General features: G+C 51.5%; 1 protein-coding gene across 7 annotated transcripts in view; it reads right to left on the reverse strand.

Annotated features, from left to right (window-relative positions):
• The window catches only part of LOC116943605 (arf-GAP with Rho-GAP domain, ANK repeat and PH domain-containing protein 1-like), a 113,445-nt gene that overhangs the window by 10,067 nt on the left and 80,179 nt on the right, over window positions 1–23,199 (reverse strand). For 6 of the 7 annotated variants that reach the window (XM_032956601.2, XM_076067824.1, XM_076067823.1 and 3 more), the window contains 19 exons: window positions 20,384–20,484; window positions 19,578–19,722; window positions 17,169–17,311; window positions 16,226–16,295; window positions 15,033–15,156; window positions 13,604–13,833; window positions 12,313–12,419; window positions 10,678–10,877; window positions 9,851–9,936; window positions 7,731–7,913; window positions 7,096–7,270; window positions 6,688–6,819; window positions 6,350–6,494; window positions 5,655–5,766; window positions 4,223–4,466; window positions 3,521–3,584; window positions 2,687–2,850; window positions 2,103–2,363; window positions 172–277 (listed from right to left, as the gene is read on the reverse strand). In XM_032956601.2, coding sequence (XP_032812492.2) covers window positions 172–277; window positions 2,103–2,363; window positions 2,687–2,850; window positions 3,521–3,584; window positions 4,223–4,466; window positions 5,655–5,766; window positions 6,350–6,494; window positions 6,688–6,819; window positions 7,096–7,270; window positions 7,731–7,913; window positions 9,851–9,936; window positions 10,678–10,877; window positions 12,313–12,419; window positions 13,604–13,833; window positions 15,033–15,156; window positions 16,226–16,295; window positions 17,169–17,311; window positions 19,578–19,722; window positions 20,384–20,484 — 2,792 coding nt within the window. The remainder of the gene's footprint in view (window positions 1–171; window positions 278–2,102; window positions 2,364–2,686; window positions 2,851–3,520; window positions 3,585–4,222; window positions 4,467–5,654; window positions 5,767–6,349; window positions 6,495–6,687; window positions 6,820–7,095; window positions 7,271–7,730; window positions 7,914–9,850; window positions 9,937–10,677; window positions 10,878–12,312; window positions 12,420–13,603; window positions 13,834–15,032; window positions 15,157–16,225; window positions 16,296–17,168; window positions 17,312–19,577; window positions 19,723–20,383; window positions 20,485–23,199) is intronic. The other variant, XM_076067825.1, reaches the window with a different exon arrangement.

The following is a 23,199-nucleotide window of genomic DNA, read 5'->3' on the forward strand; positions in this document are numbered from 1 at the left end:
CGTTGACACCAAAATCAACGGGGGCATGTGACCACGTGGTTCTGGCAATCACGATGACTGCAACTGCGCAATCGCCCCCGTGACATTGCGCAATGGTGCTGGGGGTAACCGATGAAAATGACGACGACGACGACGACGATGGTGAAACGCACTGGCGGCGGCCCCACCCACCTGTGCAGATGTTCCACGAGGGCAGTGAGGGTGGCACGGTTGACGCTCGGCAAGTCCTGCAGCAGCGAGCCGTACTTGGCGACTCTGGTCTGAAGGTCTGTATGCCCTGGGGGAGCGAACAGACATTGTCAGGGTCGTCCCGAGCCAGCGCAAATAATTACAATGTGCGTAGTTGAGGTCCTTGGGTTAGATTGCGTAAATATAAATGTGTCGTTAAAAACTGCCACCACCCGACACGGCCAATTAGCAAGGTTTGTCACGTGAACAGAACATGCCAATTACGATGTGCACACGAACGCCTTCAATTGTGGAAAATTAATGACAAGCCACAAGAGCGTGACTGTGGCCATGCAAACCAAACTACGGACCGTATCGTAGTAAACCACTGTCATCTGTGCTCCTTCAACGCAGGAATAGCAAAACTCCACGAACTCTCTCCTGAAGCCCTCTCGTGGCTATCAGACCTCGACATTGGCATTCGACTGCTGAACGTATTGCCAAACGCACGAGCAGAAGAACTCTTAAAGCTATGTTGAAACGGTTTGTGCCGTTAATCATTACTGTGTTCTCAATTACGTTTATAACGTTGAAACAACGTTTACACAACGTGTTTACAAAGGCACACACACGCACACACCTAGCAAAATATCAGAAGCATCCCCCAGCTTTTGCTTTCAATTACAGGGGAGGGGGGTGGAAATTGAATACAAAGGCGACTCAAGTGCACCGAAGTTGTCCTGATCTATTCCCCAAGTTGAGGTAAGATGAAGGAGAACTCCATGTGGTTAAACAGTGGCGTTGCCCCCGTTATAATCGGTGGTCGGGTTGTCACGCGGGTGAGGTGGGCCTTTGCAGAAACGCTTCCCAGGGCAGGAGAACTTTCCCAGCAAAACTTACGGCCCAAAAAAGGTCGACGAGAACGCATCGCTGACCGAATTAAATGTCCAATTAAATTTACAGTTAAATGTCCTCATTTCCGACAAACACATTTTTTTTTGCTTGACATGCTTGGTGATGCATCTCTGCTCAGCGCGACCCGACACTAATGTGAGCGTCGTGTTCGAGGGAAGGGTCAATGTGACGTTAGTAGTTAACATGAGGGTTAGCGTGGTGTTAGGGGGTAGCGGTGGGGCGAGTCCAGTGTTAGGGGATAGGGAAAGTGTTAGGGGGCGGTGTTAGTTCAGGGTTAGGGTGTAGTGTTAGTGCAGTGTTAGGGGGCGGTGTTAGTTCAGGTTTAGATGGTAGGGTTAGTGCAGGGTTAGGGGGTAGTGTTAGTGCAGGGTTATGGGGTAGTGTTAGTTCAGGGTTAGGGGGTAGGGTTAGTGCAGTGTTCGGAGGCAGTGTTAGTGCAGGATTAGGGGGTAGTGTTAGTGCAGGTTTAGGGGGTAGTGTTAGTGCAGGATTAGGGGGTAGTGTTAGTGCAGGTTTAGGTGGTTGTGTTAGTGCAGGGTTAGGGGGTAGGGTTAGTGCAGGATTAGGGGGTATTGTTAGTGCAGGGTTAGGGGGTAGGGTTAGTGCAGGGTTAGGGGGTAGGGTTAGTGCAGGGTTAGGGGGTAGTGTTAGTGCAGGGTTAGGGGGTAGGGTTAGTGCAGGGTTAGGGGGTAGGGTTAGTGCAGGGTTAGGGGGTAGGGTTAGTGCAGTGTTAGGGGGTAGGGTTAGTGCAGGGTGTAGGGTTAGTGCAGGGTTAGGGGGTAGGGTTAGTGCAGGGTTAGGGGGTAGTGTTAGTGCAGGGTTAGGGGGTAGGGTTAGTGCAGGGTTAGGGGGTAGGGTTAGTGCAGGGTTAGGGGGTAGGGTTAGTGCAGGGTTAGGGGGTAGTGTTAGTGCAGGGTTAGGGGGTAGGGTTAGTGCAGGGTTAGGGGGTAGGGTTAGTGCAGGGTGTAGGGTTAGTGCAGGGTTAGGGGGTAGGGTTAGTGCAGGGTTAGTAGCCCGACTTGTAAAGAGACGAAGCTGCTTGTGGAGCATCACGGCAAGGCGGGTACCGGCGGCGTCCACCCATCGCGAGCGCGCCGCGCACGGCACCACGGCGTCGTCGCTCTCGCGCAGGAAGCGCCTCAGCACCGTCGCGACGTCGTCCAGCTGCGTCTCGCCGGCGCGCGGCTGGACGCTCCGCGCGTCCTCGCGGAACGCCGCCAGCAGCGCCGACACGCGAGAGCCCACGCCCGCCTTGCGGTACACGCCCTCCCACGCCAGGCCTAGAGCGCGAGCGGAGGCGCGCAGTCGCGCGCGGTCAGGTTTTAAGGGACGCTCGACGGGCACGCGCGGAGACAAAAATCCGCCGCCTGAGCAGCCGCGACAGAGTCTTTGGGGCAAGCGCTGTAAGCGAGCAGCGCCTACGAAGTGACGGCACGGCACACGGAGGGGGTGGGTGGGTGGCACCGCGCCCGGCCGCCTTTGTGGCGATGTTTACCACGTCGGCACTCGGGCGGCCTCCGTGGTGGAAAAGCGAGTCGGCGCCCTCCCCCTGCCCAGCTGTGCCCGGCCCCGGCTCGGCGCGGGGCCTCCCCCGGGCGCTCACCGTGCTGCGTGATGAAGGCGATGCAGGTGTCGACCGTGACGGGGACGTCGGCGTCCGTGAGCTGCTGCGTGGCGAGCGCCCCCCCGCGGCCCGCCGCCCCCCTCCGCACGGCCGCGTGCCACCCCGCGAAGTCGGCACGGCCGCTGCACTGCAGGTACAGCGTCCTGCACGCGAGCGGGAAAAAGCGCGGTTACGCGCACGCACGCACGTGCACAAAGCGGGCGGGGGGTTGTGGTCCGTGCGACGAGGGATGATGGCTGCCGCGGCGTAACCGTCAGCACGCGGGACCCGCGGTCCTCGAGGCGGCGGGTGTCGCTCAATCTCCCGGTGCGGCAGTTGAAACCAACGGTGCAAGTTTCGTAAATCGCTCCCGCCTCTGTCCACCCAGCAGTACAAAATGTGCACAACCCACTGGCGAGGTCGGGTGTGGTGGGGTAAACTGTGGGTAACCTCAACTCTTCCAAGACGCGTAGACCAGCGTAGAAGAGCTCCGTCTAGCGGAGGCCCTTCCGCCAGCAGTGGCGTGAACCAGCAATTGCAGGGCTGCGCCTTTACCTCGGCATTGGGATGTTAAACCAAATTCCAATTCATGGGTTGTGGGAGGAAACAGGGGGTGCATGGAGAAACCCCACGTGGAGCGGCCTTGACCCAGCAACGGGGCGACCGCGGCTGAGGATGACGACGGCGATGGCGGTGGTGAGATACGAGGAGACGTGTCTGCTTCGCGACGCTTCATCGTTGACACCCCGTGTCGGTGTCAATACCAAACGTGTCAGAGCTACTGTTTATCTGTGGGTTGTGAAGCAGGCTGGCATCAACAGCACAGCGCCCTACCGTCTTTTTTCCCGCAGAAGTAAAACCTCCTTTTGGCCGTTGCGTTCCGCGGGGTTGGCTAAGCCTGGTGGTGGCGGGAAGACAAAGGGGTTCAAAATGTATATTATTAAACATACGCACAAAGCACAAATGTTTTTTTATATATATAGTTAAGGGAGCAACACATAATACAATTTTAATTATTTATTTCAGCAAGCCCCAACACCCTTTTCCAGAAAGGGTCCTAATTTGGAATATTTGGTCCAATTCCCATAATGAGTGTTTTGATTGTGTATGAGATAACACTCAAATGTCTGCATAGATGGGTTCCCAGATCCACTTGTGGCAGTACCATCTTACGAATCTACGTAACCCACCGACCGTTGCCTCTAATGCACACGATGGCTTTTGCACGATCACGCCCCAAGATGATGATATCCATTACGAGGCATCTTGGATGGGGCCCTCGGGATGGAATTGGAGACGACATTACAAACGTAACTTCATTGCGAGAAACCATTCTTACTAGTTAGATGTTTTTTTAACATGCTCCGTGTGATCAATCGATCAATGATTATGGAGATGACGATGGTGGTGATGATGACGACGATGACAGCGATGATGGCGGTGATGGCGCTGCTGATGATGGTGGCGATAATGGCGGCGATGGCGACGGTGGTTGGTGATGAACCGTTTTGCAGGGCCGGGGCAGTGAGCGCTCACCCAGCTCCTGGAGCTTGTTCAACTGCAGCGTCTCGATGGGCGACGGCCGCAGCGGCGCCAGCGCCGTCGCCCTCGCGTCGCCGAGCGTGGGCTCGGCGCGGAAGTGCAGGCAGGGGCCGGCGAGCGCGAGCCAGCCCTGCCGAGCCTCGCGAGCGCAGCCATCCCGCAGGCTGGCGCGGCCCACGCGCTCCAAGCCCAGCGACATGAGCCCGCCGGCGCCCAGCTCCGCCGCCGAAACGAACGCCTGCTCGCGACACGCACGGCGACTCTCCCGTGTTGACGACGCCACATCGTGCGTGCGTGCGTGTGTGCGTGCGTATATATTTAACCAACTATTATTTTTATTTGATATTTTACCAGGTAAGGCCCGACCGAGCTGTGTAAGCTATTTTTTTCAGAAGCATCCTGGCCACAAATGATAGCTCTCAACGAAGTGTGGAAATTTAAAGCGACCAAATACTCCCAACGCACGTTGATTCTGTGTGGAGGGTAAAACCGTAGTGCCCTGAGAAAAATCCACACGACCATAGGAAGAACATGCAAACTCTAAATTTACAGCAGGCATCAGGGTCGGGATCGAACCCACGACCTCCTGCATACCAGGTGAGGTAGTAAACATCTCCTAGCCACCATTCCGGTTGTGCATAAATGTCCAGGGGCGACATGACAACAGAGGGATCGGCCAGCCGACTGGCCAGGCAGCTCAGCGGTAGACAGTGAGGTTTTGCGAGTTCACATCCTGCTTGGAGGTTGACTCAGCCCGTCATCCCACCCTACGGGGGTCGATACAAAGAGTTCCACCTTGTGGGGAAGTTCAGCAATGGTTGCCTTATAAGATGACAGTGGTTGGGATAAAACACAAGGGGGTATTAAAGGTGGTGGTGGTGTAGCTATGGTGACAGTAAAGAGGACAGGTGGGAGTGGTTAAGGTGGGGTTGGCGTAGGAGTAGTGACGGGGGGTTGGGGTAGGCCTGGTCGTAGCTGGGAGGGCAGAGAGTATCAGTAGCAGGATGGGCACGGCAGGAGAGATAGTGGTTGTTTTAAGGGAGGAATGAAAGCATGTTGTGATAGTGAAGATGATTGCACTGTGTGCTGCAGTGGGAGTTGGTTCCAGTGCAGGGGAGCGAAAATGGGAAATGGAACGAGAGAGCGAGACTGGCCACAGGGCGAGGGAGGCACAAAGAGGGACGGTAGAGACTGGGGGCGTAGAGGACGGGATGGGACGGAGTAGTAAGATGTCAACTCATTGCACTTGAGAGCATGGTTTAATAACAGGCGACTGAAACCAAAGTCCAAATCCAGGATCGGAGCGCTGCCAGGTTAGCCTCTCTGACCATGGCCACCTGGCCATCTCTGGGGGGTGGGCGGTCTGTCTGGCGGTGCCACGGGAGGCCCCGGGGGGACTTCACTCGGCCGGCCTGGGGCGACGAACCTGCACGACGGCCGTGCTCCACTCCTTGCTCATCTCCTCGCTGTCCGTGCCGAAGAGGTAGACCTTCTCGGAGTCGCCCTGCCGCGCGTACAGCTCCATCGTGTACGCAAACCTGGAGGGCAGACCGGCCGCGGGGCGCGCAGAGCTCGACGCAGCGAAGGGAAGAGAACACCACCGCGCACACAGGTTCCGCAACGCTTTCCAACCGTGCGTTTTGTCCTCGGAAGGATTTAACCGGTGCTAATTATTAAAACAATACATTTTATTGTTTTATATTTGTATTATTTTATTGTTTCCCTTCTACGCGACTTTACCGAAAGAACCAAGAATGTAGTCGAGATGATGTCACGTGTAATGACGTCACGGGGGGGGGGGAGGTTGAGGCATGCGCATGGCGTATGACGTCAGCTCCTCGGTCGAGAAAGCTTATCCAGTTGGTGCCGGGTTTTCGATCGAGATGTTTTCAGTAACCCTTTGACTAATTTGGCCAGTTTCCAAACGAGTAATAGCAACAAAACCGAACACTCAAATTTATATAGAGTTTGATCACATTGACGAAGCACGCAACCTTAGCTGCAGGGCATCACCGGCTCTCTCAGGTATTCTTTTTCAGGAGCCTCCTGCATCGGAACATTTTAAGGGCAATCGGCGAACGGGCGACCTGAACGGAGGTGCCCGGGTCGTCGCCGGCTCACCCGTGCCGCACGTCCGAGTCGGGGGAGGTGAGCGCGAGGCAGCTCAGGGTCTGAAGGTCGATCTTGCCGCTGGGCGCCACGCTGCGGTCGCTGTCAAAGTAGCTCAGGACCCCGGCCTCGAGAACGCAGCGCCGGCGGCTGAAGTCTGCGCACGCCGACAACACGGCACGGGAAACGCGTCGCGACCGTCACAAAGAGCGCTTCAACGTCCACTGCGAAGCGGACGGCGCACTCCTTGTACTAAGCAGGGTGGTCCACCTGGGGGGTTTCGAACCGCAAAACAGTCACCAAACAAGCGGCGAAACACCAGCTCGCGGCCACCGGCCTGGTTTCCTCACCGTCCCTGGCACGCGGCTCCGTCACGGCCTTGCTGGAAGTCGACGCCTTGTGCAGGTATCCCGTGCAGAAGGGGGTCCCGGAGGTGTGCGCGATGGAGCGGTTGCCAACGCTGGGCTCCGGCTTGTTCGTGTCTGCAGGGCGGCAGGGGCAGCGCGCAAACACTAAGTGAACAATGGCGGTAGCTGAGAGGAGGCGTGTGCCCAGCTAAGCGGGATTATAACACCCGTGATGAAACCATCAGCAGTATATATATATCGATTTACAGGTTTCCCGGCCGGGCGTGGTGTTGGCCACCCACCTCCTAGTGTGGCGTGACAGCCTTCATAGGTGCTTGCTAACAGCACTTGCCCCAAAAGTCCGTTAAGGCTATACAGGGGATCTTTGTCTTTGTCTGTGTGCATGCGCACCCAGATTACGGTTGTGCAGCAGCATCTGCAGCTGGAGCTTCTGGCCGGCCTGCTCGGCCAGGAGGAGCGGGTCATCGTCCGGGCTGCACCCCGGAGCGCCGGTGACATCGGCGCCGCAGTAGACCAGCGCCATGCTCTCCAGCACGTCCGAGGTCACCACCGCCGAGCACAGCGCCTGCGTGGTGGGCAGCAGAGGGCAGTGATAATGATGATGATGATGATCATGATGATGATGAACATTATCATTGGTGGGCAGCATCATTATCACTGCCCTATGGTGAGCAGCAGAGGGCAGTGATGATGATGATGATCATGATGATGATCATTATCACTGGTGGGCAGCATCATCATCACTGCCCTATGGTGAGCAGCAGAGGGCAGTGATGATGATGATTTTAATGATGATCATCATCACTGCCCTCTGCTGTGCGCCTCTTTATCATCATATAATCATCAATGATTTATTAAAATGTCATTCTGCTCATCAATCTACTACCCTCTGCTCTTGGAAGTCTAAGGTCAATGACACCGTTAAATATATCAATAGTCGCACGATGACGATGACGGCGGAGCAGGTGATCGTCACACAATCTCGGCAACGTTCCACTTGGCTCTGTGGAGCGAGCTCCGCTCACCCGGTTGAGCTCGGCCTGGTCCCCGAAGAACTCGTGGTAGCGCCGGTACTTCCCGCTGCGGTACTTGGCGACGACGAATTCCCGGCGCTCATTGGGCATCGAGGCGGGGTCGATCTCCTCGCTGGGAGGGACGTTCGCGGCCCAGAACTCGTTCACCCGCTCGTTGCCGATTTGGACAAAGAGCTGTGGCGGCGCATAGCGCAGCGGCAGGGAGCAATTTTTTTCACGCGCTTTTCAAACGAAGTCGACACAGTGTTGAGGAGTAAGTAAGCCTGAGTCCGGTCCATCACGCACACGAGCAGAGCACGCACACTAAGCTCTTTGGAATAACAATTTACAGTCCCATCATTAGACCTCCTTTGCCAGTACCAAAATGTAATAATAGGGTTTTTCCCCTTTTTTCCCCTTGGTGTGGACCAATCAGTTTCAAGGACAATGCATATATTATCATAGTATGTTTTTTTGTTTGCATTTTTGACTGCAGGTATTGTGGTTAATGCAGACATGAATCCTTGAAAAAAGGTTTCAGTTTTGTTGCCAGAAAAAAGGGGAAAAACCCTATTATTACATTTTGGTCCTGGCAAAGGAGGTCTAATGATGTAGATGCTCACCCCAAGCCCTCATTACTTTGATAGTGGCATTGTCTTTGAGCTGTACGCCTTCTGGCGTCATCTGGTCGAGCACCAATTGGGTCGAGGCTCAAAAGAAAGCCGTCCCTTGGTGTGGACCAATCAGTTTCAAGGACAATGTATATATTATCATAGTATGTTTTTTGTTTGCATTTTGACTGCAGGTATTGTGGTTAATGCAGACATGAATCCTTGTAAAAAGGTTTCGGTTTTGTTGCCAGAAAAAAGGGGAAAAACCCTATTATTACATTTTGGTCCTGGCAAAGGAGGACTAATGATGTAGATGCTCACCCCGAGCCCTCATTACTTTGATAGTGGCATTGTCTTTGAGCTGTACGCCTTCTGGCGTCATCTGGTCGAGCACCAATTGGGTCGAGGCTCAAAAGAAAGCCGTCCCTTGGTGTGGACCAATCAGTTTCAAGGACAATGTATATATTATCATAGTATGTTTTTTGTTTGCATTTTGACTGCAGGTATTGTGGTTAATGCAGAAATGAATCCTTGTAAAAAGGTTTCGGTTTTGTTGCCATAAAAAAGGGGAAAAACCCTATTATTACATTTTGGTCCTGGCAAAGGAGGTCTAATGATGTAGATGCTCACCCCGAGCCCTCATTACTTTGATAGTGGCATTGTCTTTGAGCTGTACGCCTTCTGGCGTCATCTGGTCGAGCACCAATTGGGTCGAGGCTCAAAAAAAAGCCGTCCCTTGGTGTGGACCAATCAGTTTCAAGGACAATGTATATATTATCATAGTATGTTTTTTGTTTGCATTTTGACTGCAGGTATTGTGGTTAATGCAGAAATGAATCCTTGTAAAAAGGTTTCGGTTTTGTTGCCATAAAAAAGGGGAAAAACCCTATTATTACATTTTGGTCCTGGCAAAGGAGGACTAATGATGTAGATGCTCACCCCGAGCCCTCATTACTTTGATAGTGGCATTGTCTTTGAGCTGTACGCCTTCTGGCGTCATCTGGTCGAGCACCAATTGGGTCGAGGCTCAAAAGAAAGCCGTCCCTTGGTGTGGACCAATCAGTTTCAAGGACAATGTATATATTATCATAGTATGTTTTTTGTTTGCATTTTGACTGCAGGTATTGTGGTTAATGCAGACATGAATCCTTGTAAAAAGGTTTCGGTTTTGTTGCCAGAAAAAAGAGGAAAAACCCTATTATTAAATATACAGTCTGTTACAAAACTGGCTCAGACTCGAGGATGGATTTGCTCTGTCCGTTCGTCTGTCTGTAACAGTTTTTTTTATTTGACAAAGTCTAGAAAATTATTGGAGCAGGATAAAGGTAAATTCAATATCTAACCAAATTTGTTATATTTTTTTATATGTTTTTTTGTGTGTGCGGTAAATCATAACCCTTCTAAAATATACATATAATTTACATAATCGATCAAGTCAGTCACAATAGCTTCCATGTATGAGATAGAGAACAATACGGTGAAGATAATTACAAAATCAAGTTAGAAAACATCAACGCTTGCCTCGATTAAATCGTCTGTCCAGATCTTCTTGTCCATTTTGAGGCTCCGCACCTTGGAGATGTTAGGCCCCAAGGCTCGGTGCTGGCCTGCGGGAGGAGAGAGGGGGAGGCGCACTGTCAAGCAACTCCACTTCCAATACTGTTGCTCACCTTGAACAGCGGGCGGGGGGTTGTAATGAATACACACAATGCTTATTTAACATTAAAGATCAATATATCCATAATAATTAATGAATATATAACAGGCAACGTTTCAGGCAATGGCCCTTCTTCTTTGCGCATCCTAAATAATGTATTTAGCCTTGTTCTAAAGAGGAGTAGTGGTAGATTAGTTCACACACTGCGCTACAAATCCTGCGACCCGGGTTCGATTCCACTTGATTCCTGACCAAGCAAAGCATCAGTGGTGAGTGATGTCCCAACCAGTACTGTGACCTCCCCCACCGCCCCTCCGATCACGTGACAATAATCCTCCAGTTTAATTAGGTTGTTCTAGCTTTAATGTTACAATGATGGTGGCTCTTCCACCATCATTAGGCAGTCACCTGGACCTTTAGATTGCATCAGAATCGGAATCTTTATTTATACTGCAGGAATCTGATGAGCTATGAAGCTATTTTTCACGGATGTCAAGTAAGGGGCGGGTCAGAAAGTCCATTTAATCACAATGATCCATCGAACTGCCAGAGGGGCTGAATCACTCAACCCATGATACGTCACAAAACCAAACATCACCCGCTACCGCTGCCCCCCGCTGCCCCCCGCCCCTCACAGCTGCATGATTCCTCGCACGATCGCAATGCCTCTCCCCTGCCCACGCGTGCTCACCCGCGCACAGCTTGCAGATGACGACGCACAGGTTGATGGAGGCCCACGCGGGCTTGGCGGCGCCGCAGTCGGCGCAGAGGCGGTTTGCCGGGAGGGCCCAGATGCGGTCGGCGATGTCGTGGGTCGACAGCGCCTCAGCGGTGCTCTCGCGCAGCGCCTCCATCCACTCCTCCTTGTCCGCCTCCATATCCACCGTGAAGCTGCGTCCGTACCATCGCGGTACGTTTTTGTTAGTCGGTGGAGGGGGGGGGGGGCGGTCGGTGCTAAGCATTTACGCAGAGGCAGATCTTTGTTCAAAAAAAGATTCATCGGGGTCATGTCCAGAATAGCAAAAGCGTGTTGTGCTCTCAGTGTCACTGTGGTGGCGAGATGTTATCTCCCTCGCCTGATATATTCCGACCCTGACGCCTGTATATGTGAGTTTTCGTGTTTCTCTATTCGTGGCCGTGTGTATTTTTTTCTGGGTCCTCTGGTTTATCCCCTCCACATATAGAAACATGCATTTAGAGTATTGGGTTCCTATAAATGTACACATTATAAGCCACTTCATTGGGCTATCATTTGTGGCCAGGTCGCCTCTAAAAAAGAGCTATGTAGCTCAGTGGGCCTTATCTGTTTAGTATTGAATCATCTGTAAGAAAGAGATTGTTTCCCCCACCTCCGGTACAAACAGATGGACAACACCAACTCATTTACGCCCGGTGGTGAACGCCTGTAATCCAGCACTGTGGAGCCAGCGACGGTTGGTGGATCATGTCACAAATGTCGTGAAACTCCCTTCCTGTGAGCACCGAGGTGCTACGCCCTGGCTCTCCAGGAGCAGGCAGTACAGCAAGTGGACTAATCGCCATCTGCTTCCGCCTGTTCGGGGACAGAGTGTTGCCCGCTAGCACGCATGGGTTTCCTCCGGGTGCGCCGGTTTCCTCCCACGTGTAATAAACAACCACGATGAATTGCCCGTGCGTATGTACATTGAACTTCTTTCGCACCATACGTAGCCAACCGTGCTGATCGGAGGTGCGGGAAAAAATAAAAAAAACTTCTTACGTAATTGGCTGAAAACATCTTTGAAAATATAAAACCCAACGCAGCAGGAGAACCCTCCTGAAAATGAAGCACATTTGGTAGTGACACCATTATTGTCGCACGAGGCTATCACAACGGGACGCAGTCTGCGGGGGTGGCGATGTTGCTGAGTAGCCCTTCCCGATTACAACAAAACACGTCAGCACATTTGTCAAGAAAATTGTGGCCTGAAATGGAAAAGTAGATAAGAGGAGGCGTTTCAGGCAGTGGCTCTTCCTCACAGCATATACAGAAGCCAGAGAGGTTGGATTGCTACCCACTTGGGTCATTTGCGACAACAGCAATTTTCGAATGAGGGCCGAGATGCTCGCGCCGGCAGCCTAATCTTTTGCGAATAAACGTCAAGGAACTTTTAATGGGCAATGTGAGCATGAAACAGCAGACAGGCACACATTTTTAGCAAACACACACCGCAGGATTAACGAGGGCGGCTGCTGGGCCCGAAACACAAACATACGAATGTACGCAGAACTTCTTTCGCGCCGTACACAATCCAACCGCAAACAAGCGGCGAACCGCGCTAATCGCTCGGCCGTGAGCGAGACTCACATGAAGGTCTTGTAGGGCGTGGTGAGCTCGAAGGAGCGCCGGTCGACGTCTTTGACCGTCGCCACGTTCATGTCGATCGCCGTGATGCCCACCCCCGTGTGGAAGTCCTGTTGCGAGGGAAAAGCAGGCAGCGTGTGCCCACGATCTTTTAGCCGCGCGCGGCAGGGAGGATTGGCCCAGACGAGGGCCTTCCCACGCCATGCCGGTGTAAGACAGGATTTTGACGGCCGTAGAATTCTGAATACAGGGGCTTAGAATACGATGTATTATTTGAAACCTGTGGTACTTTAACCGCACGGCCTAAGTCCGACCACGGAGGTAGAGAACCATAACCCTTATTTTGACCCCAGGGTAGGTGGGCGGAAAGCATATTTTTGTAACAGAATTTGTACCTTGGGGTTAAAATAACAAGTAACATTTTGAGCATATTTGTTGAAGGTGGGTGGCTTAAACGTGAAAACATCTAACAGTGCAACAATGGAATTTGGTGCAGTGCCCTCTGCTGGCTATCATGTAGCCCCGCAGCAGCCTATAGCACTCTGTTTTATGCAAAGCGGCCAGTCATCATCCAAGCACTCCCCTAACCCTAATCCTGCGTAGCTATCAAGATCTGACGACAGCGGGAAACATTACAGGTGATTTGGTCATAGGCCAGTCTTGTTCAAATTGAGCTTTCCGTGTCCTGTCGTGATATCACTGGGACCTCTCACAAAGTGGTGGCGCATCACCCCGTGTATCAGAGGAAGGGGCCCGTGGAAGGCGATGTCACATAACTACTTCTGGCCATCCCTTCAAGTGGTCTCCATAATACATGACGTCCTTGGTTATCCACGGATGAAAGTCACCTTGCAGTGGTATCCCAAAAGTTCTAAATCCATCCTATTGTCTGCATTTGTTTTTGCGCGCAAATGCGGGTACTGTTGAAGAGACAGCAAATTCACTCCATCGTCCGTGTCGATTTGCTGATCACTGTGCAGACATCAGGAGTTATTTGTTGCGGATAACAGGATCTGGCTAGCGCCCCCCCCCCCCCCCCTTCATATCGACGCTAAAACAAGAGAAGTCACACTCAAATTATTCTTTCCATAAAAAATATTTCCACGACAAACACGGCCCGCTTCCGCTGTCGCCCAAGTGACCGCATCTTTGTTTTCGTCCCAGCGTGTCATTGTTTTGTCGTTCCCGAGTTTATTTTTTTTGCGCGACTTCCCCCCCCCCCCCCTCCCCAGCGCCACCGGTGGGGACAGCTGCGCCGATCCTCTAGGGGGGGGGGGGGGTACGGGGGACTTGCCTGCCGGTTCTTGTAGAGCCACGTCCTCTCTCCGGCCACGGCCACGAAGAGAGCCTGGCGGCAGCCCTTGAGCTCCAGGAAGCCGGAGCGCTCGCACGGTGGCGGCCGGTAGGGCGACGTTGCCGCGGGGGACGCGGTGGAGACGGAGGGCGGTGCGGGCGACGCCGCCCCGAGCTCTCGGCGCTCCCGGGCTGCTCTCTGCAGCACTGACACCCACTCGCACTTCTCAGCTGTGACGCGCGCACACGCGAGCACGCACCAACGCACGCACGCACACACACACACACACAGAGCAGACAGGCCACACGCACGCACGCACACACACACACAGAGCAGACAGGCCACACGCACGCACGCACGCACACAGAGCAGACAGGCCACACGCACGCACGCACGCGCACAAACGCACGAGCAGGACCAATATATTAAACCCCAATATTTGTATTGACAAAGGTCACCATTTGTGACCGCTTCATCACAGGCCAAATCAAATAACACGTCTAATATTGAGCTTCTTTTCAGTTCATATTCGTTGAACGCAATTACCTCATGGAAACCTGCAACCATTTTTTAGATAAGAGATGGTAGCACAGCATCAGATTCTTTAATCTATTTGTACGGAACTTTGAAAAAAAAAATTCCACTCGACTGTATGGGTTTTCTCCTTGCACCCTGATTTCCTTACACATTACCAAACATCATAAGATAGAACCCCCCCGGATAAAGACAGGGTATCACAATTATATTCTGCCCGGGATTAATTTCATACGTAGTCTTTCACAACCAATGTTATGATTCATAGTTACCTCTGGATTACATCATCGTCAAGGTACAATGCAAATGTTAAGCGACACCCTCCACCACCCGACAGAGGCAATCAAATCAAAGTTTTGTCACGTGGTCAAAGTTGTCTCGTGGACAAAGTTTTCACGTGGACAAAATACGCCAATAGATTCATGTTTTTTATATCAAAACCCTTGGAATGGTAAAAAGCCCAAAATTTTTACAAACATGTATAGAAAAAAAACAATCGACGATTGATGACAGTTTAACGTGAGATGCCGTGGCTCTGCTGGCTGAAGAACACGCGTTTTGAGTATCATTTGTGGCCAGGTCCCCTTCTGAAAAAGAGCAATGCAGCTCAGTGGGCCTTACCTGCTAAAATAACAATAGTTAAATCGTTTAGTTTAATAGGTGCGGCGTAGCTGTGTTGCCCGATGTGCTGTACATCACGCCCTTTAGTTAGGCTGTGCACCGCTTGCCTGCCTGTCTGCCTGCCTGTCTGCCTGCCTGCCCAGTTTCACATGGTGCACACAGGCTCCAAAGTGCGAGGGGCAATGTCAGGTCAGCCGCGGCGCCGTGCCAACGTTGCCGCCAACGACCCCGAGGGCACTAAACGGCCGACCCCGGCCTCCGATCGGGCACTTGCCTTCCGTGTCGGCCCGGAAGGTGAACGTCCGGTGAGGCGTGCGCACTTCGAACTTGGCGTCGGACGACGTGGAGTCCACCCGGAGGATGGCGGAAATGTGGATCACGCCCTTGGAGTAAACTTCCTGGGACACGCAGCCAAGCACGATCCGCGCGAGCGCACAGTTTGTATGTTGTATTTTGAATTTATTTCGCACCGTACGTAGCCAACCGTGCTCATCGGAGGTGCATTGCAACAATTCAGGAGTGGAAAGATTCCTCTCCTACTGGCGGTGCGGTAAATTGCCGCCATTCGGCGTTGTCATTCGATTCTACAATGATTTTTGTTTTTAAAACATCGCCGTGAACGGTAAGCGCCTCTAGTGGCCGCAGAAGTGATGATGAGGAAACCAGGATTGCAAGAGTGAGCTGGGGAAAGAGTCTACAGTGAGGGGAGGCGGGAGGCGGGGGGGCAATGATTATTATGAATAATCCTAATTGAGTAACATGCATATCATTTACAAATGTGGCAAATTGAGACCCTGACGCCACCACACAACGGTCTGCTCTTGCCAATGAGTTCAGGCGAATGTTAGCGTCTGCCGTGAATCAGACGGCGTGCAGTGTATTACGACTGTTACCAGGTTGGCGGCGAGATTTCTAACCGTAAACTTCCGCGACGAGTGGCGAACGCGTGACAGCGAGGCTATGTGACCGCACAAACCATATAAATAAATCTATTGACTCTGTGGAAATACAAATATATCTATATATATAAAACAGCTTTATATGCAATCATTTGTAAGCGAGCTGAGACCATCAACCCTCTACACCCGAGAACTCGGGTTTAATCGCGGGGCAAAAGGCACCCAGAATCGAACCCAACGCATCGGTGGTATCAGCTCAGTGTCTCCCGACTCCTGAGCCAACCAGCCACCTCTCAGTTCCGCACACACTAAGGAATATGCACAAGGGATGAGGAAGTAAAGCGAGTTGATGAACTTGCACCTTCTTGCACGGAATAACATTTGTGAACTCCCGAGTCACCTCTGGATTAAACGGGTGGATGGAAGCAAGCAATTTGCTCTTGTCCGTATCTGAGTGCTCTGGGTTTTAAGCTAGTTAGTCAAAACATTTAAGCATTTAAACATCGGCCACTTCCATTGCACCGTCTATAAATCTTTTGAATGCAGCGGCGATGTTGCAGCGTCTCACCTTCTCATTGTTGTAGTACGTCAGGTAATCGCCCTCGAACTTTACCCAGCGCCGCTGGAACCGGTATCCACTGTGAAATTACAGTGAGGGAGGAATTGTTGAGCAGTGTGAAGTCGCCGGCTGACGCCAACAGCTTTAGTTTATTTTGTTTCACCAGATTAGAACTCCTAAGAGGTCGGGAAAGTCTCAATCTGCGAGAGGTGGCCTCAAGAGGTGACCTCAATAGGTGACCTCAATAGGTGACCTCAAGAGGTGACCTCAAGAGGTGACCTTGAGAGGTGACCTTGAGAGGTGACCTCGGTTACCAAAACGACGACCTGGAGTAAAACCAAATAACAGACCGCGAGAAAAAATTCAAAGCGAAATCAGAGCGCACCAATCTCATTGCGGGAGATGTGAAAACAATTTACCTCACGAATATTTACCACTATTCAACAAGATGGCGGGTCTTGTTCAATGTTGATATCAATTTCAAAACATTCACAGTAACATGCTGCGAGAAAAAGCGTTGCACACATTTACGGTAATCATTGCACAATGAGGTAACCAGGCCACGGTATATATATCAAAACAAAGATAAAGATCCCCCAAATAGCCTTCACAGACTGTTGGGGCAAGTGCTGTTAGCGAGCGCCTATGAAGGCCGGCACGGCACACGAGGGGGTCGGTGGCCAGCACCACGCCCGGCCGCCTTTGTCTCCCCAGTGGCGATGTTTACACACCGCACCAGCTACTCATTTGAGGCTGAGTCGACCTAGGGAAGACCCAGGACCGGTTCAGATAATCGTCACCGGCGTTGGCCGTGAGCGGGAATCGAACTCGGGCTGCCGGGTTCTTAGCGCTGTGCGCTCACCGCTGCTACACCACCGCTCGCTCCTCTGCAACAACAACGACAACAACGACAACAAACCACAACACAAACACGTTGTTGAGCGGCACTCACGATCCGGGCGGCTGCTTGTCGAGCCAGCCGGCCTTGGAGAGCGGCACGGGGCCGGCAAGGTCCGGCGCCGAGAAATGGAACCAGCCGGCGCTGCCGCTATTTGGCACGCGGAAGCACGGGGACGACCCGGCCGTGCCGTTTCCCTGCGAGCAGCGAAACAAAAAAACCCACAAATATAACGGGACACATCACGGGCGGGAGAGCATCTGCGGATGCCAGAAGAGGGGAGAACTGAACGTGAAGGCGTTGTCTTGAGCGCGGCGTTATTATTACGCAACTGACCAAGGTCAGGACTTTTTAATGTGCAGGAAAGACTTGCAGATTTCCCTGGACACCTACGTCCGAGCGGAATACGCAAAGAATGAGGGAGAGGAATTAACCGGTCCCCATTGACGAGCATGCGCGCAGGCTGACATTGGCTCCATGTAGGGTGTTCCCTTCTTGTTCGCGAGCTTGCTATCTGCGATTTTTTGGCCATCCGCGAATCGCATCTGGAACGTTACTCGACTGCATCGAGAGAGAGAAAAAGGAAGTGAGGAGATGAAGTGCTGACGTACGTATGTGCGTTGACATATATGAACCTTATGGCGGTACCCCGGGGTACCATTGTACCCCCACTCTCGCATAATGTCCGTGCTGCAGTCGTTTTTAGTCTGTTGATGATCGACGATGCGGCCATCGACTCATCTCGACGATCTTGATTTGAGCTGTACACGATGCACCACCACTACGGTGCGTACGAGCGTTCAGGGTTTCGGCGCAATCGTCCTCGCTGTGTTTCGACATCGCGGAGTGTGGCACCGATTTCAGATTGATTGGTACCCCAGTCGCGGAGTTATAAGTACACCCCTGGAAAAAAATAGTGTCCCAGAAATAAACTATTGAATTGCCTCGGCCATTTTTTATTATTTGGTACCCCGTGGTACCGCCAATCAGGATCATATGGCCAACCGTGCTAATTGGAGGTGCGGGTGAAGGAAAACAAACTAAAAAGTAGTTACGTGATATCTGCTTCCACAGGCCGTTCTCTAACACAGGGCAGTGCACCGAAGCTCTACGAGAGCTCGCAATGGACACTTAATCTCATGACACAACACCGAAGGCACCACTGGAAGAATACAAGTATAATACGAAATAACAACTTGGCGAAAATCACCGCAACGAAATGTTTAATACTTCAAAAGGAAATTCGGAACACTGCCTGCTCCCCCTCACTCCCTGGTAGGCCCGGGCACAGGCCAAGTGCTTGCTCACTCGGCCGTGAAGCACTCACTCACTTAGCGCGCGTCTCTCTCTGCCCCCCGGGGGCGACAGATTTCTTGGGCGTTTGGGCCCACGTAAAAGCTACATTTCGTGCTCAACAGACCGCATAAACGAGGCTCTTGCGCCAGTGCGCCTTGTACCCTTTCACGCGACCGTAGTTACACAGGAAACTCTCGCTGAGTCACCAAGTCCTGATTCCGCGGGTGAGCAGTCCTGGTCGGCATGTATGGCCAATTTGCTTCAAAGCTATTTACGCGTGGGAGGAAATTTTTGTTAACTTCCAGACGCAACCCACGCACAAGAGAGACGGACACCGATGGCACACGTAAGGGCGGCAGCGGACTCGGTGTACTGCCCCTGCATAGGTGCAATCTGGAGGGGGCACCGTGAGCGTGCGCATCGTCGGGGCACCATCACCGTGTGATTAACCAGTGCCAGCCAAAAAAACCCGGTTAAGACGCAAGCCACGTAAAAAGGTCCTCCTGGTCGCAAATGGGCGATTGAACGGAATTACACAAATTAATGCGGGCAGGTTTAGATGCGGAGATGGAGCGGGTGGTTTCATGCGCCATGCCATCCTGCCGTGCAAAAACGTTCAGAAACGATACAAAGCCCCGCAGCCCGCTTCATAGGCAACGCGACAAAAAATTTAGGCAGCTTCACGGTCGAAATGTCACGTGCATCTCATGACCTATAGTGCTAGAAAACACGGCCTATTGACGAAACACGTCGATGGCTTGACAAGCGTGCAAAGGGGGTGCGCAGCCAACACCATCATCCCAGTGTGGATGGAGTCGGGTTCGTCTGATGACGTGCGACACCACCGCAGTATTTTCGGAGCATTGCTCCCTCATCAAGCAAGGTGGGCAAATTATTTCTGTGCGTCGTCGTCCTAACTTGTTGATATGCTATCCACACGTATAAAACACACTGAGTGAATTGAATAATGATTACCCACACCCACATCTTCAAAACTACAGAGTGTGCAGGAGGTGCAACTGCATCTGGCCCCATGTGCCGGGCGGGGGGGGGTGTTCAGGCGATTGGACTGGCGGCCCGATTCCGAGCTACTAGGCCCATGGCAACCACGCTATGGTACGGGCCACAGACTCGCATTGACGTCGAGCTCCCCGTTTGCGTGCTCACCTGAACGCCCGTCTCCCCGTCGGAGGTGCCGCCCCGGTGTCGCGGTGAGCCGGGGAGGTGGTCGTCGGACAGAGAGAGGAGCGACTGAGTGTCGCTACGCACGGACAGGTGCGACGGGGAGCGGTCAGGCAGGCCCAGCCACGTCCTGTTCCACAGAGGAGTTACAGTTCACCGTGGCCATTATCATTCTCATCGTCGTCATCAATCCCATCACGATAATTTAATCACTGTGACCATGGTTATTGCGATCATCTTCATTGCCGCCAATGTCAGTGGCACCACCATACTCATCACGGTCACTCTCGTCAAATACAATAATCATCAACGTCGGCCTGAAATATTTTCATTGTTCATCATTGTCATGAAGGTCCTTGGCATGTGATGATCACCCACACCCCCTACAAAGCGAGTTGATAAATATCACGAAGCAGGATCACGATTATGTCGTCGACCCCCCATCATCCATGTCAGCATGATCATCATCATCGTTAATTACATTTATGCTCACTTCGTCTGCAATGATTCATCCCTCCAAATTCGAGTTCATCGATCACGTGTACAGACACACGTTATTACATTACAGTAGAGAGCAATGCGTCATCACAAATCTGCCCATGACGTAACCGGCAAGCACATGCTTAGTTGCATTATGTTGCCTGCCAGGAAAACACAAAAGAGGAACCCTCATGCGCGGGGAGTTTTGACAGCTGCGCGGCTTGGGATTGGTATCTTGAGGAGCCGGAAGGAGGCCAGCTTGAGGAGTGTGGCAGAGGGAAATCGATGGAGGTTGCGTTCGCCCTCCTTACTTGCTCTCGTCGTCGGCATCCTGCACCTCGTCGTCGCTGAACAAGCTGTCGCCCTGCCGCTCCTTCCTCCGCCTGTTCCCGGGTCGCATCATTGCCTTTTCCTGGGCCGGAGGTTACACGAGTTGCGCATTGACCGACGCATTCGGCAACACATTTTTTAAACTGAATTCGTATCAAATCACAGCTCTCTGAGTGACATTTGCGTTACACACTGGGCTCTTGGTGGGCACAAAATATGGTGACACAGCCCCAATCTTTCACAATGAAGAATCCTATTATATGCACGTGGATTTTTTTCCAATCATCTGTAACTGTTGGCGGATAATCTAGTCACCCTGAGGTGGAAGCAATTTCATCTTGTTGAAGGGATTCGGCTCATGCGGTGTTCATCAAAGGTCTCTTTATTGATGACCCACAGGCAACGCACACGGTCATACAGCAGGTAACACACACGCCAGCAACTCCACACTCAGAACTCCCCTCTGCTCTCTCTACCTCTGCCTTTAATTGCCTCAGCGGCATCGAATCCACGCTGAACCAAGACCGAAACGCCGGAAAAGGAGGCTCAAGCCAAATACCCACGAAACAACAGCCACTGCGTTTCATCTTGACGACAGGAGCGCCAAGCACTCTCTAAAAGTGAGCTTCTGCGGCAACACCGTGCGACACTGCCCCACGCCAACCAATCTCGGAGTGAGCTGGACCGTACGCTAACATTCGACGACCACCTGAAAAAAAGGAAGCTGCCAAGACCAAAACAAGGGGTCAACCTGGTCCAGAAACTGGCAAACACAAACTGGGGAGCATCAGCACCCTGAGTGCTACGGACATCGACGGTGGTCCTCGTGTATTCTGTAGCCGAGTACTGTGCCAATCCGCTGCTGGATGAAGGCCTCCCCCATGCTCTGTCGGTCAAGAAAGGTGTCTTGGTTTAAATATCACCCCATCGCTTGATGTTAGATACGGTCCGGTGAATTAAACTCATGTTTGCCAGAGCTCACGGCACAAGCAAATGGAGGACAATATAAATCGTGGACTATACTGTTTAACATGTAGGAAGCTTTCGCAACCGATATTATCCATAATAGAGGTTTTTGGGTTAGATCGCATAAATATAAATGTGTCGTTAAAGCCGCCACTACCCCACACAGCCGATTAGTTAAGGTTTGTTACGTAAACAGAACGTGCCAATTCGTTACTAGTACAGCACACCGGTGTGTTGGAGATTAAATCCACAACATTTACAATTTGAGTACAACGTTTCGCCAGTAATTACAACTAGCATCATCAGGTGGACAGCCTGATTTGTGAAGAAAGGCTCCTGTTTCGTTCTTAAAAATCCTCCTGTTTCGTTATTTAACGACACATTTAAATGTACGCGATCTAACCCAAAAAACTCTATCATGGGGAATATACTACGATTGAAAATGTCATAATATGCCCTCTGTTCATCGTTTACCTAAGACAGTCTGAATGAACCTCAATATACTCTTTTCAGTTAGGGTTCCTCGGTTGGGATGTTTGACTGAATAAATTTACGAGTGTTTATCCTGTAGGAGGAAACTGGAGTAGCCAGAGGGAAAAAAAAAACAATGCATGGAAAGAGCAAGCTCTAAAAGCTCCGTACGGATAGATTCAACAGAGCGATTCAAGAATTAATTACAAAACCGCGATTTCACGGCCACATTTCAGTCCCAGCCTACAACACCTGATGGGGTGCCGGTTAACATCTCACCCCCGTGGAGCGCCGCCGTGGATAGATGTTAGCTACCTCGCCTGGTGAGCAGGAGAGCGTGGGTTCGATCTCGACCCTGACGCTTGCTGTATAATTGGAGTTTGCGTGTCTCTCTCCCCCCGTGATCTCGTGGATTTTTCTTCGGGTCCCCCGGTTTTCCCCCCAGCATTTAGAAACATGCCTTTGGAGAATTTGGCTGCTCTAAATTTCCACGTGATAAGCCACTTTGTTGAGCTATCAATTGCGGCCAGGTCGCTTCTCAAAAAGCGCTACGTAAAGCTATATAGCTCAGCGGAGGCCTTACCTGCTAAAAAACAAACGTATATTTACAGGCAGTCTCCCATCCAAGCATTAAGCCAGACTCAGCGCTGCTTAAATTCTAATATCGGGAACATTCGAGGTGAATTAGACGTAACAGTTATTCGAGCATACTTTGAAAAATACTTGGATCAAAATATATATTTTACCTTCCATCTTTTTTGCCGATTGTTGCCGCGCGGAGGTGTTGTTTTGAATTGAAGTTTGCTTTCATTTATGATAATTTTCTTCATTTTAAACGTCTGTGCTCAATAACTCTACGGTTTCCAGGAAATCCAAAAGCGAGTTGTGACTGGGAAATGTGTTGTCGGCTAAGAGGCGGTTTTTAGTTTACAATAATCCGGCAAACCTTCCCCAAGAAAAACGCAATTCACAAAGCTCACAAGTAACTGCGACTGTCTGCATGAACTCTGGGAGGAAAGTAAGGGGAGACCGAAAATGAAGTGAGAATTGTTGTCAATCAACTGACTTGACACAAAGGAAATGATGTCATCTTCTGCAAAACTTGTGGGCCCCCTCAAAATGTAGAAAAAACAAAAACAGGTCGGCCTATTTTATTTCTCCAAAACACTAGACAATAATGTCTTTAAAAAAAAACCCAACGATTTGGCTAAACGAACGATATCATCATGATCTATGAATGTAATAGTGTGTTGTCTCACCTTTGTTTGGTTGTCAATATACGTGCAACATTTATGGGGGGGGAGGGTGGAAATAAGGAAGCGCTTTGCACTTCGAAGGATGTTTCAAAACTTTGACACTG

The sequence above is a fragment of the Petromyzon marinus genome, chromosome 18, assembly GCF_048934315.1.
Source record: "Petromyzon marinus isolate PM22_M1 ecotype Great Lakes invasive population chromosome 18, UKy_Petmar_22M1.pri1.0, whole genome shotgun sequence".
Taxonomy (NCBI): Eukaryota; Metazoa; Chordata; class Hyperoartia; order Petromyzontiformes; family Petromyzontidae; genus Petromyzon; species Petromyzon marinus.